Source organism: Macrobrachium rosenbergii, chromosome 4, assembly GCF_040412425.1.
Source record: "Macrobrachium rosenbergii isolate ZJJX-2024 chromosome 4, ASM4041242v1, whole genome shotgun sequence".
Lineage (NCBI taxonomy): Eukaryota > Metazoa > Arthropoda > Malacostraca > Decapoda > Palaemonidae > Macrobrachium > Macrobrachium rosenbergii.
The window spans coordinates 66,537,582-66,557,641 of record NC_089744.1 but is presented as its reverse complement, the minus strand read 5'-3'; the positions used below and the strand labels follow the sequence as shown (position 1 = coordinate 66,557,641).

At 36.8% G+C, this 20,060-nt stretch overlaps 1 protein-coding gene across 2 annotated transcripts in view; it reads right to left on the bottom strand.

Annotated features, from left to right (window-relative positions):
* The window catches only part of LOC136835483 (tax1-binding protein 3 homolog), a 74,046-nt gene extending 54,193 nt beyond the window's left edge, over positions 1-19,853 (bottom strand). For both annotated transcript variants that reach the window (XM_067099060.1, XM_067099055.1), the window contains exons 1-2: positions 19,752-19,853; positions 17,071-17,243 (exon numbers count right to left, since the gene is read on the bottom strand). In XM_067099060.1, coding sequence (XP_066955161.1) covers positions 17,071-17,172 — 102 coding nt within the window. In that variant the 5' untranslated portion in view covers positions 17,173-17,243; positions 19,752-19,853. The remainder of the gene's footprint in view (positions 1-17,070; positions 17,244-19,751) is intronic.
* Positions 19,854-20,060: the final 207 nt, after the last annotated feature.

Here is a 20,060-nt window from a genome sequence, read left to right as displayed (position 1 = left end):
CTTCCGCGAATCTAAAGCAGAAAGCTCTGGAGCGTCCCGCAATACTGAGAAAGGAGCGTCCTGCCGAGCATCCTGACGAGCGTCCTGCCGAGAATGCTGCTGAGCGTCCTGTAGAGCGTGCTGAGGAGCGTCCAGTCGAGCGTTGTGCAGAATGTCCTGCCGCGCGTCCATCCGAGCGTCTTGCCGAGTTGCGAGAGGGGCGTCCTGACGAGCATGGGAAACGTCAGGTCCAGCAGCCTGAGGAGCGTCAAGTCGATGCAGAGCGTCACGACGGCGATCCAACGAACGATGAGGGCGATCGGGAGAACTTCGCCAGAGAGGGAGACGAACGAGGAGCAGAGAGGATGACTTCTTCGACCTCTTAACAGGCAGCCTCAAGTCCTTACGGCGCCGACGCGGCTCAGACTCCTTTGCAGCAAGGAGGACGCCAACTGCCGCTGCATGTCAAGCAGAAGTCGCTTAGAAGGAGAAGACTCCCCTCCGGAGAAGGGCTGCTCCTGTGAGAAGACGAGGCGAGGGGACGCCTCTTCCCTTCTCCCAGGGCGACGACAGCTCTTTTCTTGGAGCGACTGGGACGCTCAAAAGCGTCCCTCCTCGGAAGAAGTCCTGGTCCTCTCCTGCGGTGGCAACTCGTCGAACCATTCAGGCGAAGAAACAAGCTCACTCCCGAGAAAGAGGACGTGAACTGCCCCCCTCCTCTCCGGCTTTCTTCCAAGGCGAGAGTCCTTTCCGAGAGCTCGATTTTTTAAGCGGGAGGGCGCCTCGGAGGAAAGCAATTTAAGGATGCGCGCGCGAGCAGCCGATCCTTGGCAGCCTGGGAATCGACAACAGGTCCTGCCGAGAAGGATGCCAGATCGGTGGGGAGTCCCCAGCCCTCTTGCAGCTTTCGACTTGCCCACGCCCTGAGTCCTGGGAGTCCGGCAGAGGTCCAGACCTAGAGGCATTATAGGGCCAATCTGACGCCCTACACAACACTGGGGGATCACTGCACTTCACAACACTTTCTATGGCAAGCACTTTCGACTCCAAGGCACGTATGGAGTTCAAAATCTCCGTCAGGGCATTACCTTTTCCGAGACGTGCCTCAGGATTGAAGGCAACACTACAGGGATAGGTGAAGCAAAGTCCACAGAAGGGTTAACAGGAGACAAAATATTACCCTGACTCCCACCAGCAGACACACTCCTGGAGGAAGACCTCCTGATCCTGTCACGCTCTAACTTGCACACATACGAATCATAAATCTTCCAATCGGCATCAGGCAAAGTCTCACACTCCTTGCAGCGATCATCAAACAAACAAGCATGCCTCTACATCTCATGCATACTGTGTGAGGATCTACCGAAAGCTTCGGTAGCCTCACCTTACACTCATTCACACCACATACCCTGAAACTAGCAGAACTAGATCCAGACATCGTAACCAAAGAAGTCAAAGCCAAAATCAAAACGGTCCACAAAAGCGTATGCCTATCCACAAATCCAAAGTCAAAAAACCAAAAGACAATCAGAATACTCAAGTGGAAAAAAAAGTTTTCGAAATCCAACGACGGAGGTATTGACAACAGGTGTTGACAGTACCGGCGACAGAGAAAATCTGAATAGAAAATGGGAATGGTTCCTGATACCCGCCTCCCAGCGGCGGGAATGGGTACTAACCACCTGGCCCCACTGCGTGTGTCGTAAGTTTTTGAATTTCTGTCGGTCCTTCGGAGAATACAGCTATATATATATCTGACAGGTAAGTCTCATGAACAAATTAATTTTTTCTATTAAAACTCAGGAAATATTAATTGTCCAGTCTTCCTAGACCTCTAAGCAGTAGCTTGTTGAATCTATGCATAGTGACCAATTTTCACTACTAGAAGCACTCACAGACCTAAATATGTACTTGGAAAGGTAGAAAAGGAGTCTCTTCTATTGTGTTTGGAGATGACTGGTCCCATGAGGAGGGTTAGCATTAAGTAATGGGTTTGAATGCAGAAAAAATTAATTCTAGCCTAAAATTTAGATTTTATAACATTGCAAAACTGAAACTGTTGTGAGTCCAACTTCAGAGCACTTCCTTCTCTGCATTTTGAGGGTTTTATTGACTTAAAATTCTTTTCACAAGGTAGGCATTGTACTTGCAGGGCTAGGCTAGGGTCTGGAGTAAACTTAAATGTGCATTGGGTCAGTCATGTATACTGTATTAACCAATTTCTTCCCACATTCAACATACCTTAAGGCTATAATGGATCTACTGAGAAGTAGATACACCAATGATATCAAAATGCATGTAAAAACAATAATGTACTGCATATATATAATATATATATATATATATATATATATAGGCATATATATATATATATATATATATATATATATATATATATATATATATATATATATATATATATATATATATATATATATGCATATATATATATATATATATATATATGCATATATATATATATATATATATATATATATATATATATATATCTTATATATATATATATATATATATATATATTAACTTTATCACATACACAATTGTTCTGTGCATTAGTAGAATTACTAAAAGGACCTCATTCAAACTGGATGGTATTTTAATGGAGTTTTTATTCAAAAAGTTACAAGCTTTCTTGGACAAAACAGTCCACATTATCAAGTATCCGTACAATGAGCAAACGCATAGTCCGGCTGTATTTATATCTGTGTGCTGGGTACTTTTAATCCTATGATCGCCTAGCTCTTCCTGTGTGACCTCCACCCTCTCTTGACCTTGGTCTTTCTCTGATCCCTGGTTCCAGATGTCCTTTTTCCGTGCGTTCTCTTGCGTTTTCATTTTCCTTGCTACTGTGGAGTATATGATTTTTCTAGATATGCTGTCTTCAAAGCCGTTTCGGTGTTCCCTGCCATCGTGTTGTTGCGCAAGTTATGAAGCGTTCTCTACAACCAGTCTAGATGTTTTGTTGGTGTTCCTGTACAGAAAACTCATATTTTCCCAGTCTATTATGTGATCATTTTCCCAACAGTGTTTGGCAACTGCCGACGCCTGATTATAATGCCTTATGTTCTGCAGATGTTGTTAAATTCGTTCTTTACATGATTTGCCAGTTTCGCCATAGTACCCTTCTTCACAGTCTAGACACGCTGCCATATAAACCCCCTCTAATCTCTTCCCCCTCTACCGACTTTTGTTTCTAACTATTTTATTCCTAATGGTGTTTTGTAGCTGCCTATCAATTTGAAATTATTTAGCTTCCTGTTGATGGGTGCAACAGAGTTGTTGTCCGGAACTGTAATTATTTTCTTTCCTACCAAATGTTCCTTTTCAATCCTTTCCTCTCCCCAAAATAGTTTTTCCTTGCTTTGATATGTGCCCACTCCCACCAATACTTAGGGTAGCCTAATCTCCTAAAACTCTCCCTCAGGTAATCCAACTCTTAAGTCTAAAAATTCGGGACTGCAAATCCTATAAGCCCTGATGGCCAACCCTGTCATTAATCCTATTTTTATTTCTTTCCTATGACTGGAGAACCTATGTATGTATGAATTGGTGTGTGTCTTCTTCCTATATACCTTGAATTTTAAATTCTCCCTACCCTCTTGACCTAGGACATCCAAGAAAGGAATTTCTCCTTCCTTCTCTTCTTCTAATGTGAACTTGATGTGTTCATTTAGTTTATTTATGTTTTCTAAAAACTTGTGTAGATCTTCCCTTTCTCCTTGTAAATGATCAAGATGTCATCAAGTTATCTTACCCATTTTACGATATTTAAGTTCCTTTATTTACTTAAGAGACCTCTTCCTTTTCAAACCATTCCATAAAGATATTGGCTAGAATTGGTGAAAGACTTGAACCCATGCGGCTTTCAAATTTTTTTGTATATAATGGTTTTCGCCCCACTTGAAAACATTAACGCTGAGGGCCGCTGTTAGCATTTTTATTAAAACGTCATGATCTATGTCGCATGAATAGACCCCCTCCTCCATATTCTTTTTTTATTATTTCCATAGTCGTCTTTACTGGGTACGTTAGTGAACAGGGAAGTTACATCCAAACTTGCAAATTTGCAGTCTTTTACGTTAATTTTGGATAATTCGTCTATCAGGTTCATGTTATGTTTTAAATGCCCTTCGATACTAAGCCTACCCATTTTCCCATTATGTTGGAAAGAAATTTCTCCAGCCTCCTCTGCGGTGATCTCGTCGATGCCACGATCGGTATATAGGAAGAAGACACACACCAATTCATACATAAAATAGGTTCTCCAGTCATAGGAAAGAAATAAAAATAGGATTAATGACAGGGTTGGCCATCAGGGCTTATAGGATTTGCAGTATGAATTTTTAGACGAAGAGTTGATTACCTGAGGGAGAGTTTTAGGAGATTAGGCTACCCTAAGTATTGGTCACACTACATATCAAAGCAAGCTCCAAAAACTATTTTGGGAGAGGGAAAGGATTGAAAAGGAACATTCACAGGAAAGAAAATAATTACAGTTCCGGACAACAACTCTATTGCACCCATCAACAGGAAGCTAAATAATTTCAAATTGATAGGCAGCTACAAAAAACACCATTAGGAATAAAATAGTTAGAAACAAAAAGTCGGTAGAGGGGGAAGAGATTAGAGGGGGTTTATATGGCAGCGTGTCTAGACTGTGAAGAAGGGTACTATGGCGAAACTGGCAAATCATGTAAAGAGCGAAGCAAACAACATCTGCAGAACATAAGGCATTATAATCAGACGTCAAGGCAGTTGCCAAACACTGTTGGGAAAATGATCACAGAATAGACTGGGAAAATATGAGTTTTCTGTACAGGAACACCAACAAAACATCTAGACTGGTTGTAGAGAACGCCTTCATAACTTGCGCCAACAACACGATGGCAGGGAACACCGGAAACGGCTTTGAAGACAGCATATCTAGAAAAATCATATACTCCACAGTAGCAAGGAAACGAAGAAAAATTTAAGAGAACGCACGGAAAACGGACATCTGGAACCAGGGATCAGAGAAAGACCAAGGTCAAGAGAGGGTGGAGGTCACACAGGAAGAGCTAGGCGATCATAGGATTAAAAGTACCCAGCACACAGATATAAATACAGCCGTTTTATGGCGTTTGCTCATTGTACGGATACTTGATAATGTGGACTGTTTGTCCAAGAAAGCTTGTAACGATTTTTGAATAAAAACTCCATTAAATACCATCCAGTTTGAATGAGGTCCTTAGTTTTATATATATATATATATATATATATATATATATATATATATATATATATATATATATATATATATATATATATATATATATATATATATATATATATATGCCATGTTAGGTATGGGAGAACTTAAAATGATCTACTGTAAAATATAATAATAATATCCGAGTGGATCTTGTTTGTCCTCCCCCAGGTGACATGACACAGCCACTCATCCCCTGCAAACCAGTTGTCCACCCCAGGTGGGGGTGGGGTAGATAAGGGAATGGGAGGGTAAGGGAGACATCCACCCTCCTCCTGCACACCTGTTGTCTGCCCCAGGTGGGGACAGGGTAGGTAGGGGATCAGGAGGGTAGGGGAGACAGCAGCGCCAAGTTTCAGCACGAGCAGTGCGTGCCAACAAGCTCGTGTGTAAATAATGTACAGTATTATTAAAAACCATTTAATAAAAATTATATACAGCTTGAAGTGCATAAAACTATAAAATATACAAGCAAATATCAAAAGCATATTCCAAACACCATTTGTCTGTTTACACAGTTTCATGTTGCCATAATGGGGTCTCCATACTGGCATCTAAACATAATCATAACAAAAAAAAAAGTTAGAGCAGGGTATGGCAAAACAAACCATTTCTGATGTCATAAAATAAAAAAAATATAGAAAATGAAAAGCTCAGTCAGTTAGCAAACAAGTAAGCAAATTGGCAGTTTTCGCAGTGCAAGTGAAGTTAATATGGTTTACAAAAGACGTGAAGTTTGATCAAGCTTCTTTCATGTGGTTTATGCAGCAAAAGGTGTCAAGTGCAGTATGGTGAAATAAAAAAATGTCAAAAATCAGAGAACAAAAATAAAAGCTTCATATGCCAGGTGATGTAATATCAACAATTTCAGTGGTGCAAATGGTCAAAATGAAAAGTAAGGCTTTATGAAAGATGTTATGAGGACTGAGCTTAAGACTACCATCAATGCCTTTTCCAAGGGCATGGGAGTTGCATTGTTCAAAGACTTAGATGGAATGGAATGGTATATAAAATTTAGGCCAAGGTCAAGTGCTGGGACCTATGAGGTTATTCAGCACTGACAGGGAAATTAAGGTAAAAAGGCATTAAAGGTATAACAGGAGGAAAACTTCGTAGTTGCAATATGACACAACTGGTAGGAGTGGCTAGAAAATATGATGAAAGAAAAAGAATATGAATAGATCTACAGTACAAGGAATGGAAGGGGCTACCAAAAGTGGCCGAAGGGATGCTGCAAAGAACCAAAAGTAAGTCTACTGTGCACGGTGCAAAGTGCACTGATGGCACTACCCCCTCTATGGGGTTAGATGGATAGGTTCGGCTATTCGGCCTAAGAATCATACTTGAGACAAATAAACCAGCTCTTTGATGGAAGATATTGAGCCTTTTTGGGGAAATGCTCTGAAATTAAAGAAAGAAAACATTCCTAATCATATTTATAACTTTGAAGAGAATGATATTTTTTGAAGGGCACTACAATGTAACAAACATTCAACCTAACCAATTGTTGGATAAGCAATGGAACTGGAATAAAATTAGGAAATTCAGGCTATAAAATCAAGTGCTTGGGCACTTTGTCTTAGTATGAGCCAGTGCCAAAGGTACCAACAAGTCAAAGCCAGTTAGTAAATGAGAAATCTGCAAGACCTAGAGCAAGAAAGAATGTACATTTGAAATGCATTGCCATAATTACTCTTCACAAAAGCTTGTTTAAACAAGATATAAAGTTCCTAACAAGTACATACTCTAAAGATTTGCTATAACTGAAGTCCATTTTCTAGTAGGCATAAAACATAATACGTGCTAACCATGGATCAGGGTGTGATTCATGCAAGTTATGTTTTAGACAAATTTTTAGCGTGGTGGTCATCTCTGAAAAGCTAGAGGAGGAAGAAGAAATCTGGGCCCCATGAACATGCACTAATTTGAAAATCTATCGTTTTCGAGTGGACTGAGCTGCCTGAAAAGAAATTATAATAATGTCAACTAATGCCTGGCCCTTACGTCTGACAGACCATGATGCTGAGGTCAATGACTCTGAAGTATAAGAGACACAGGATCATATTCAGCTTCTTCCAAATGTTGGGGAAAAAGGAGTGACTGACTGATGTTCTTGAGTACTTCAATCAAGACAATAGATATCTTGGTTATGAAATGTTGAGCTCTCAAGGAATTTGCACCAGTTTTATCTCAAAAGCAAGTTGTGATGCCAAAGATGTGTACACATCATCATTAATAACAATGCATCAACTGGCTGATCTTAATCTATGGGTCACTGGTGTAAAGGTATAAGAATACTCCCTGTATCCTCAAATTGAGAGTTTAAATAATTCAGTCTGTATAAAGCCTTCTTTCAGTCATCAATTCAATTACCAGATTTTTCAAGTAAAAAAATGACTTACAGTCTGAGCTTCCTGTTCCTTCAAACACAGATGCCTCCATTCTTGTTTTTCTGTCAACAGCAAAGTCCTCTTATGCTAAGCAAGCTTTGCACTGTGTTGTTATATCATGTAGAAGGCTAATTCAGAGAGTAACATCCAAAAATCACAGAGAGAGAGAAATGTCAGGGTTCATCACTTTACAAAATACATTGTTGTAATGGCTGGTAGTACTACTATTCACAACCTCAGCTGGTAGTCTGTCCCAAAATAAGGTTGTCTTATATATATATATATATATATATATATATATATATATATATATATATATATATATATATATATATATATATATATATATATATATATATATATATATATAAATGTCTTTTCCTGTAATACCACAGTGTACTATGAATATGATTATTTATCTTGATACCATACATTTGGGGCAACTTGTTTTCTGTCACAGTTCACAAAAAAAATATATATTCTCAGCTTTAAAGTGTTTTATATGGCCTTCTTATATTCATATATATATATATATATATATATATATATGTATATATTATATATATATATATATATATATATATATATTATATAATATTATATATATATATATATATATATATATATATATATATATATATATATATATATATATATATATATATGATATATATGTAATATATATATATATATATATATATATATAGATATTATATATATTAGCTTAGGGGGTCATATATCGATGTATATATACTGTTATGATATATATATATATATATGATATATATATATGCATAGGTATATATATATATATATATATATATATATATATATAAAAATTTCTGACTATAGGTTCAAGGTAAGGTCTCAGGTGGTAAAGCAGGCAGTTACCCACTGGGTAAATTTCTTGTTTTTCTGAAAACTGAGAGACCTGGGTTCTGGAGGAAATGAGTCAGAAATTTAAAGGTTCCAGTAACGTGATTGTGTGTTGATGATTTCTATATATATATATATATATATATATATATATATATATATATATATATATATATATATATATATATATATATATATATATATATAATATATATATATATATATATATATATATACATATATATATAATTATATTATATATATATATAAATTATATATATAAGGATGCAAGAGTAAAACAAGCTGTTAGATTTTTACAAACAGATAGTTTTGTACTGGCATTTGTAGTAATTACATATTTCCACTAAGTATGTTTTTGTTTTTTGAATGAATGTTGTTTACATACTTAAATGGCTTGTTGACTCATTTTATTTTATTGTTATCTGTGACCCATATTGCTTTCTTTGTATATGTTATTCTCTAAACTCTGTTCAGTACCCTGAAGATGACTTTGGAATAAAAGTTGAAAAGTCTTGTACCAATTCCTTTCATTTTCATGAGGACTTATTATATACTTCATCCACGGGACCATTGTGACAGAAATTACAAGATATAATATATGTGTGTGTGTGTATATATATATATATATATATATATATATATATATATATATATATATATATATATATATATATATATATATATAAATATATATATATATATATATATATATATATATATGTTCCCAACTACTTTTTTTAATGTCTCTCTATCGCTAAATTGTAAGTTGTCAGAGGAAAACGAACAAATGTGCATCCTCATCACAGAATGCACCCACTTGCATACACAGCAGTTTATTTTCAAGTAACTTTCCTTTACACCGAGTATTAGATGAGGATTTCCAGTCTTCGAAATAAAATGGTCAAAAGCAAAGCTTCACTTTACATATACAGTAAAATCTTCCTGCCACAAGAAATGGTGACACAGCACAAGTATAGAAAAGATTATTCGAGCTGAACCTTCACCGTAGAAATTACCTGTATTCTCTTTATATCTGCACTTTAACACATCCTTGTGGTAAATTTCTGAAAACTGAATCTGAGATTCTGTAGGTCTGATGACAGACAAACATTAGAGTCATTGTCCTTTCTATAAAATGCTACCAAATTACAGTCAAACCAAAATGCCTATGAGTATGTAGTTTGTTGTAGACGTTGCCACCTTTCCCAATTTGATTCATAAAACCTTGACCAAAGTTGAGGTATCATGTAGATGTGGCAGTTAATGTTGCCACATCTTCCCAATACTAGGTCAGAAAGGGTCAAAAGCTTGACACTACTGTTCCACATATTTAATTGTGAAGGCATAAAATGAGCAAAAGAACTGAAATTTGATGACGAATAAAGGATGATTTAATGTAAAAAAAAATTACAATAAGTGCAGAATTGAAATATATTAAATTGTCTTCCTCACAGGGTAAGACAGGGATGATTTAGTTTCTAGTCACCTAAAATGAATTATTTATATGGCCAAAATCTAGTCCACACTCACTTATCAAAATGAATGATATAATGGGATGTACAGAAAATAGTATTATTGACTCCTCTTGTGATTATAGATTGTAGATCAAGTCAGCCTTGTTCCGAAATGGTCTCTTGCTTCTGGGCAGCCCATGAGAGGGATAAGTAAGATTTTATGACCGGATTAAAGAACCCAGAATTGAAGGAGGCAGAATAACTGTAGTCGGATTATAAGTCAGGAAGAAGTTTGGCAACGTAGATAATGACAGCCATGTTCGTAGTCATTTTGGTTTACTACAAAATCTTCCCCAAGGCCAACAGAGGACTCCAAAAAGAATTATAACACACATCTTTTAACACCAGACTGAGGCAATGTCTCCTGACAATGCCTCATGAATACGGGGTATTTAGTAGCATTTTCAACATTACAGTCATGTAAAGAGTAGGGTAACAAATGTCTAAGCATAAGCATTTATAAGGGTAAGGTAGGTACATCATTTTAGTAAAACAAAGTGTTTGACATTTTTCATTCGTAACACCACTTTAAAGTATAACTGGTTTGGTTAATCCAGGTTATTAAGCATGTTGCCATAACCAGTCAAATAATTCCAGATTATCATATTTCCACTATATACACACTAACTGTATATTTCCTTCAATATCAACACCCATAGTATATCCATAAGCCAGAAACTGGTGCCTAAAATTGTTTGAAAGTCATAGTGCATAATGGCCTGGCACAATACTCAAGTCACTTATAAGATACCTGATCCCATTTACTTTTGACTGCAAGTAGTCTTCAACTGACTGGTGTTGTTGTTGTTGTTGTGGTTCCCCAGACTCTGTTATGCCAGGAAGCCTGCACCGCGCAAGAAGGACACCACGCTTACTGGATCTGACCATAACTGTGTGGTAGTGGGGATGTTGTGTTGTTGTCTAAGGGCTGCCAAGTTAGGGCAATCTACTAAGAGATGTGTAATTGTGTGGGGACTAACTTGGCAGAGTGGACATATGTCTGTTTGGGTGTTGTCTATGCGGTGTTTGTAGGTGTTTAGTGATTGGTGATGACCACAGCGAGAAGTCGAGTCAGGTGTACTCTCTCCAATCTTGAGAGCTGTGTTTCTGTGCTGCTTATGTTGGGTGGGGGTGCAGTATTTTGTTGTTGGGAAGGTTATTAAGTGCTTGTCTGGTGAGGTGAGTATGGATGTGCTTTTGTTTTTGTGTGCTGTTTGTGGGTGGTGGTATAGAATTCAAGATATTTGTATAGTGTCTGTGTGGTGTATTCGCTATTTGCCTGTGTGTTGGAGGGTGGTCGTGAAGGTAATAGCATGGGCTGTTTGTGTTGTTTATGACCAATGCCAAGAATTGTGTGCCTCTCATGTCTAAGTGTTGCCTGATGGTGAGAATCTTGGTTTCAGCGTGTAAGTGTTCTGTTGGTGTGGATTGTGTACTGCCAAGGATGATTCTCAGAGCTGTGTTTTGTATCATTTGTAGTTTGTTTAGTTGTGTGTTGGATATGGCAGGGTGCCAGGCTGGGCTGGCGTAGTTTATTATGGAGTGGATGTATTGTTTGTATACTGTGATGAGCGTTTCTTTTTGTTGTCCAAATGTTGTGCCTGGTGTCTTTGATAACAGTCACCACAGCCTTATACAGTACTGTTTTATTTGCTTTTAATCACTGATTAATGAGAAAACACCAACCCATGGCTATATAATCATCCTGCCTATAGTAATCAACAGTGGTAAAATTTTCAAACACTCTCTACATGGGAACTAAAACAATTAGTTAAACAATACTGTCTTCAGCACATAATCATCCAGTCTTATTCATAAAAAGGTAGTGATCATCTGATAAAAGGTAAAACCTGACTCCCATGAACCCATGGGCATTCCTGACTGATCCTGTGGCATCCTCATGTTCCATTTCCTTCACAGTTTTCTCCAATTTCTATCAGAAACTTACTTAACTGTTGTCAAGATACAGATCCTCACACTGATATTAAGGGGAGCGCACTCTTCGATTTTTGATGAATATTTTTGAAGTTTAAAAAAAATGGTTAAATGGCCGTAAGACATGAGCAACACCTTCGTTATCACGTGACCAAAGCATTTTTTCGAAATATTAAAATTGATGGGCTTTGGGCGTCCGGCCCCCACACGGTGAGGTAGGGCTGACGTTTGGCTCCTAATGACTATTGTCATTTTTTCCTTTATTCGCCTAATTTATTAATTATTTTGATTTTTATATCACCTTATCTCCTACGTCTGGCAACAACAATGGCTTGTTCCTTGGTGAATGCGTGGTCTAAGAGACACTGAGAATGTGAGACAGGGTGCCGAGTCAGTTGCCCTCGAACGTTGAAAGTGGGTGGCGGGCAACTTTTTACTCTGAGCAATTTTTTCGCTATTTGCGGTGTTTTTTGCCATTTTTTTTTTTTACATCCAGTAACTCTAAATACAATCTATATACTTTCACCTTCAAAAATACGCTCACAGTTTATAAAATGAATAAAGGATGATGAAAAGAGAGTATATGATAACAAGTTAATTATATCTAGATCTCAGTTAGATAGAATAGTGTTGGGTATTAGATGCAAGGTAGGAAATTGCAGGGGTAAAGTTCAGGTCGAAGTCTCTCCCAATAGATGGGATACTGATATTTTAATGAAGTGCCAATCGTGTAGGTTTACGGTTAGTGCCCCAGCAAAGCAAATTAGCAATGGAAAATCTCAGCACCATCAATTGAGTGAGGTAAATATTGAGGAAATTGAAAACAACTTCGGCTGTGAGAAATTCAACTTACTAACACATCTGTTTGGCACAAGTGAAAGTATAGAGGAAGTTCTTCATTCGAGAGACAAAAAGGCTTGAAAATCAAACTCCAAAGACCAAAAAGACCAAACAAGTGAAAAAAACGACTGAAAATGAGTCAAGAGTATCAGCCTGGTAGCTACTAAACTTTTAGTTTCTTAGTTTCAAACCAGGCAACAATGAGTCAGGTGGTACTTGATGATACCCTCGCCTCGAGCGAATAATACCCCTTTTTATAGAGGGGGCGGGGTGACCTGGAGCTAGAAATCAACCAAAATAATGCTCAAGATAAGTTTTTTCCACGCGTGCCAAAAAAAAAAACACTTGCTGATCTTTACGGTCGTTTTTCTCAGTTCTCATTTTTTTGCACTTCAAATGCGAACTACATTTTTATTTTTAAGCCAATTTTAAAGTTAAATATACCATTGGAAAGAGGAAAGAAAGACGAATATTTGTTTGGGGCTAGATTTTTTCTCAGGTTAACGAGGAACCCGTGATAATCAAATTATACAAATTTGGGGGGGGGAAAATCCCCCCTCGCCCCATCCAAAAGAAAAGGAAAAGTAGAAAAACTCTTCCCATTATTTTTTTCATACTATGATATACTTTCTGTGTATGAAGCCACATTGTGATAGCTCTAAAAATGAAGGAGGTGAATCATTTTTAATTTTTTTATTTTTTTATTTTTTTAATAAAATCCAAAATAACCATCCGATCACTCTCAAATTTTTTCTGGAACATCACCTTATATATATGTATAACACATAACAATTTCATAAAAATCGGGGCATTATTTCTATGCAAGCGTGCGCTCCCCTTAACTGTCATTTGTGTTCTACAGATAATCATGGACTTTTAAAACTGACCAACTTCATATCACTGACACATATCTACAGATACCTTTCTAGAACAGCCAAAAGCCAGGACTGAATATTCACAAACAGTTCTCATCAATCACACTGACAATGTCAATTATGTCACATTGAATAGTCAAACAGTGTAAACCACAAGTCTTGTTGAAGTTGATATCACCAATTTTCTCTCAACATGCTATAGCTGAGGTGCCTGATCATCCAGTATTATAATCAACAAGCCTTTTTGGTCTTTAGTTCATTGCTGAGTTATCACAGATCCACTAATTACTGTTATCACACAGTGCCATTAAACCCTCTTAAGCCAAACTTTGTCTCAGCACTGTCACCTAACATCCAGCTGTTAATGATATTTCCTTATTACATGATCGATAATGAAGATATTGTCAGTCTCTCAAAGCCCCAACTACTGAGACAACTGACTGTCCCTACTCAGTAACTGAGTGCTTACACTTGTCTGTTCATTATCAAATAATAACTCCCCTTCCAATTGCATGATAGTGTTTCATCCTCATCTACAATGTCACCACTAGCCCTGATGACATAAAAGAACTATCAACTTTATGATCCCTGCAGATATACACCAAGGATGATGATGCCACTGTCAACCCTACACTAAGAATCATGTCTCTCACTGAAATATTAAGCACAAAGCTATATTGCTATTGGGAGGCCTATGGCAACTCAGATGAGCCAAATAGTGACTGATATCCATACAACTTGCAGGGAGTTATCCACATGATTACCAAAACTGAATTAGTCTGTATTCAGCACATAATGGATTCAGGTGGCCTCAGGTTAGCACACTAATGGATGAATTGATCCTTTTAGTGTCTAACAACAAACATTAAAAATATTCACTGTTAAAGAACAGCAGCCAACAGACATAATTACCAAGACTGCTTGCTGTCTAAGCACAGCAATCCTTAATTGGTTACTTTCATTCATCCTACCTTTTGACCCATCCTTAATTGGTTACTTTCATTCATCCTACCTTTTGACCACTTAAAGTGTAGATCCAACCCAGTAAGAATTCCTCTCACCATATGAATGTAACACTTCACAATATATGCATACGTATTACTTTCAGGGTAGTAGGCTTAACACCTCTATAGGACATTTGAAAAATACCATAAAAAGGGAGGATTATGAAAAAACTGAAGTAAAACCAAAACAATCAAGTACCATTAAAAAAAAAGAGAAGTAACTGCACACAAAACCAAACTGCACTCTGCAAGAACACCCGACTTAAATCAAGAAAATGAAGTTTTCTCCTTGGGCACTGACTCACCCTAGTGTACATACACTTCCTGCAAGCAGTCACACCTCCTGCTAAATATACAGACAGACAATTTCCAATTGTTATTCACCAATATTAGCCTTATATTTCCCACCTACTGTCATTCAGAAATGCAGTTGTAATGAATTATAAGTAACAATTATGAATTGTAATTTTTCTAATTTCTGTAAATTAAATTAACTTTTTAATACAAACCAATTAACTAAAAAGTGCCTTCTGCTTGTTGTGAAATGCTCCCAAACATGCCTTCTGTGAAGAAAAAAAATGTCAGTCTCTGATATGTGAGTAGTGTACCTGCATCACAAGGACTGGTAAGTCTCGGCTGACAACTCAGCACAGATGAAAGCAATTAAGTTATGGATTTGTATTAGATATTTATATTATTCTGCTTTATCATAAAGATTAATTTTTTTTTTCATTGTAAACCCATAACTTATAGTACCAAATGGAGGGGATGTATATGCCCTCAAATCGAACAAATGCATCCCCATTCCAGGCTTCCGAATCTGGTAGGGCTACACAATATACTAGCAACCTCTTGTTTCTGCTGATGGCAAATAAATCCATCCTCATGGCTCCCTAGAGCTGCCACAGTGACTTGTAAATATCAAGATAGACTAACCATTCCATGGACAGAACATGATCCTTCAAGCTGAGGCTGTCTGCTACAACACTACTTTTCTAGGGCAAATCTTTGAAACTATTCATTCCATGTTCCTTGGCACACAAGAAAAGTCCTGTGGCCAGATGACATTAAATTTCTGAACTCATGCTTCCTTGAGGTTTTCAGCAAGAAACTTGAACTTATAATCCCCCTGTACCACAATATTACCCAAAAGAAAACAGCTCTATCAGAACACACTACAGCAAACTAAACAGGTAAAAATACCAAGATGATGAGCGATGATCATACAAAAGATGGAACTGATAACAAAAGGATAAGGAAGTTCTTGACATATCTCTGACTATGCTGGGTTAACAGCTGAGACTTACCAGACCTTACAGCCCAAGAACACTACTAACCAATCAGAAACTAGCATTCTTCTAATTCACTATGAGAACGTTTGTCTCGGAGAACTTTTGTAACAAGCAACGTGGCACTAAAAGTTACAGGTTTGTTGCTATAAAAATTAAAGAATATCATATACAACTAAAAATATATAGGTTGGGATTTTTACTAAACACTTCATGTAAAACATAAAGGCAGATAAGTGTTTACATTAAGTACAGTGCACTGTATTTTGGTACTAAACAGAGGTCTTTTAATGTGGATGACCACTAGCAAATACAAACAGAGCATGGTGTTGTAGGATTTCCCCAAATTTCCAAGATTTAGGTAAGACTATTGAAGATACCAGTTACTTAACAGTACAGTACTGGTTATGTCAAATGCCAATACCGTACTGTATAGCCTGTGAAAATGTAAGCATTGTAACTAGGATATAAGGAACGAGCAAAATAATAAACTAAATCGGTGAAGTATTGTAATTTACAAAAGGTTGGTGTAGGTTACATCAGTGGAACAAGGTCATTCATCAATAAAGCTGGTTGCCAACACTTACAGGTTACATGAATAAGGCTTTATATTAATGAACTGTAGTCAATATTAAACACATTACATTAAAAACCAGTATAAATGCTCAACATATGAAAGAACATCATATTAATTGCACCCTTCATTACCTGTTTGACCCACTAAGAAAAAAGAAGCACCAGCATCACTAGCGTTCAGATGAGACCTTGGCCCAGCACTGGTAACTTTTGCTTAATGAACATCTCCATTTGAGATCTCAGGGCAAATTGTGATTTGCATAAACTATTTACCTCGTTCCTAAATGCTGCTAAGCACAAAATATATTTAGAATGTATTTATTAACACCTATACTAAGTGACTCACAATTTAGCTCTAGATATTTCCAAAAAACTTCACAGAAACCAAAGAAAACTGAACCATTGTAATTTTCATAATTTACTGAAAAATAATAAAGGCTTTCCCTCAAGTCCAATTACTCATGTTCTTAAAACAGCATAAACAAAGGGAAAGAACACTGACCTGTCTACCATGTTCATCAACTCCAGTCTCTTTCTCCAGTGTTATTGGAATACTTAAGCACTCCATGGCAGTGCCTGGTTCATGTGAAAAGGCTGTAGTCATCTTTAAGTGTATCTAAGAAGAATGGATGATGCAGAAGACCACCTTCTCTGATAAGGGATGTTGTCTGTGTCCTGAAGCACAAGAGAAAACAAACGTTAAAACTGAAAAATCTGACTATAATGTACACACTTCACAGTTTCTGACTGAAAAATCATTTTGTGATATTTTCTACATCTGTCTTAAATCTAATACTGCACATGTATACTTCAAATAATACAGGCGAAGGAGACAAGCAAACCCTAACTCCTAAAGGATATACATATTTTTTTCTAATAAAAAAATAAAATTAATTCCTTTTGCTATGAACCCATCAATTTACAACAGCCTTTGGTTATGTCAATACCTTTTCTGGGCACACTCCAGAAAACGATTCCCACCTTCATATCCATGCTCAAAAGTGCACATACCAGCAGGAAAATGATTATTCTAAATGTGTCTGCTATAAGGAAAAGATCTACTGATTTTGCTCTCCAAAACTTTTCCAGTTCATGTCTTCCCTTAGCAAATGTTGCCATCTTTTCATCCAATCAACTCTTAATGCCTTTTTTCCTTGTCTTGTGGTAATTGTAGTTTTATAAAATTTTCATAATTATCATAATACTGAGCTAAATCAGTATTATAAATGTTGACTAATTCTGACTGCCAGACACATCTTTCTATGAAACCAATGACTCTTACCTTATTCTCAACAAAAGTCATCTTTGTCATCATAAATACTGTACTGTACTCCAAATCACTGCTGCCAACTATAAGTCTTCGGGTTTCAACAGCTGTTCTGTCCATCTACTATTAGCTATTTAGAATGTTAGGCTATGTTTTATTAATTTCAGCTTAGTGATTCTTCCTTCTTGGATGCTAAGAAAGGTACTTAATTTTGTACTTTACAAAGTGTCATTGTGCTAACAACTTTGCTCAAATTTATATTCTGTAATTTTTACCAATTTACATATGGTAGTGGTTTTAATTATTTACATTATATAGTAGCAGCTCCAGGTTTCGGGTAACCTTTTCTTAAAGCTGCTCAAGTTAAAGCTGCTTGGGGGAAATAATGAATGAGTTACAATTTCAAAGATCCTGCACCAGTCATCCAGTAATCTACTAGAGACATTCAGATATTCATTATTACTGCAGTCATTAATATTAATAAACTTTACTACACATAACTACAGTGGTTATTATACAATGTTCTGTTTCAGTTCATACACATACACAAAACTGTAGCAGTACATAATAAAAGTTAAGTAATGCTTAGGAAACTGAGACAGAAGTAACACCTAATTTGAGATATGGTTAAATTATTACCTAATTTTAATATAACATTTAGCCACAAGAATAATGTTTTAATTGCAAATTAAATGAACCATGGCTAGTTAAATTTAAAAAGCTAACGTGCAACCTATGGTATGTAAACAAAATGTTGTATTTCAGTCACTACTCCAACAATGGCATATATTTTAATGAGTTTTCCTGTAGAGTTTCCAACATTTTGCTCTGTTACAAAAATCTTTGGAAATTACCAATGGTGGACAGGATTTCTCAGGTGTTTTGTAATAATTCTTACCTTGTTTACACTGTGATGCTACATGCAGTGATTGCTATCCATCTCATCTCATCCTTTTCAGTTGCCCTTCCCATTCATAGTTTAGTGCAACTTGAAACATCACTACACAGTTGTTCTAAAGCATTCTTTGCATTTATTATGTTACAGCCTATGGCTTGATCGTTTGGTTAAAGGGTGGTAACATGAAACTTCAATTTCACTTGGACAATAGGCCTAAGTTATTCTTTAAGCACAGTAGTGAACTGTAGTTATTATTTCTTTGTCCCTGAGGCTAAGAACTAGTGTACTCTATTCATGGTCATGAAGTGAGTAATTTAACAGTTTTCAACTAGCCTAATGCTAAGCCTATGGCATTCACTCTACATGCTGAAATCCATTTATGGTTTAACAATACCATTTGATCTGACTCTGACGAACCAGATATTCTTTCAATAGTAAATGCATATTTAAACCATATCAACTCACTTCTAATGCAGCTGGGGGAACCCAAATGAGAAGCCCAATCTTTAGGTTGGTCAGGGCGGGTATTAAGATCACTTAACTGGCATCTGACATGAGGTTAGGTTACTATATCGCTTAGTTCCATATTCTGGCATATTTTCTGTCATTCTCCTATGCTAAAAACCCATCTTTACCAATGAGGGTCCCTCATTACCGTTGGGCGCGACAGGGTCTACGGAAATTGTAGTGGGTTAACAAGTGTTTCCGAAGGAGAGATTATATTCGTCACAACACATCAAATCTACCACAAAACCTGCATTCCGCCAGTTTTTGAATGAACGGAACTGTGTAAACTGGCCAGTGACCCAACCTAATCTATTTCCCAGGTTATTCTAGCTACATACCTTCGGTAAAGCGTAAACCTCTCTGGGACTGGTGGGTTTACCTTACTCGAGATAAGAACTAGCCTTAGCCCAGGTGTTACTCAACTTGTTAATGGACAATATGATATACACATAAACATACGCTAAAGAATTATACAGTCTTACTAATAAATAACTATTTCAGAGAGACATACTATTATGAGGACACCAGCGGCAGGACCTCTTCAGCTGTCAGTGTACGGAATCAGCGAGTCGACAAACAAGTTGTATACTACAGGTCTTGTACTTAATATATCACATGTCCATACCAACTCATGTTCTTGATCATTTTTAAAGTATATAGATGCAGTAAGATGAATTTCAAGGTTCAGTCGATAATAAAAATATAAATGGAGGTATTAATAACGATAGAAATGGATTTATACACCATGAATATAATGAATTGACCAAAGATAAGACGAGCTACTTTTCGTATTTTCCAAGCATATATCAAAATGTCCACA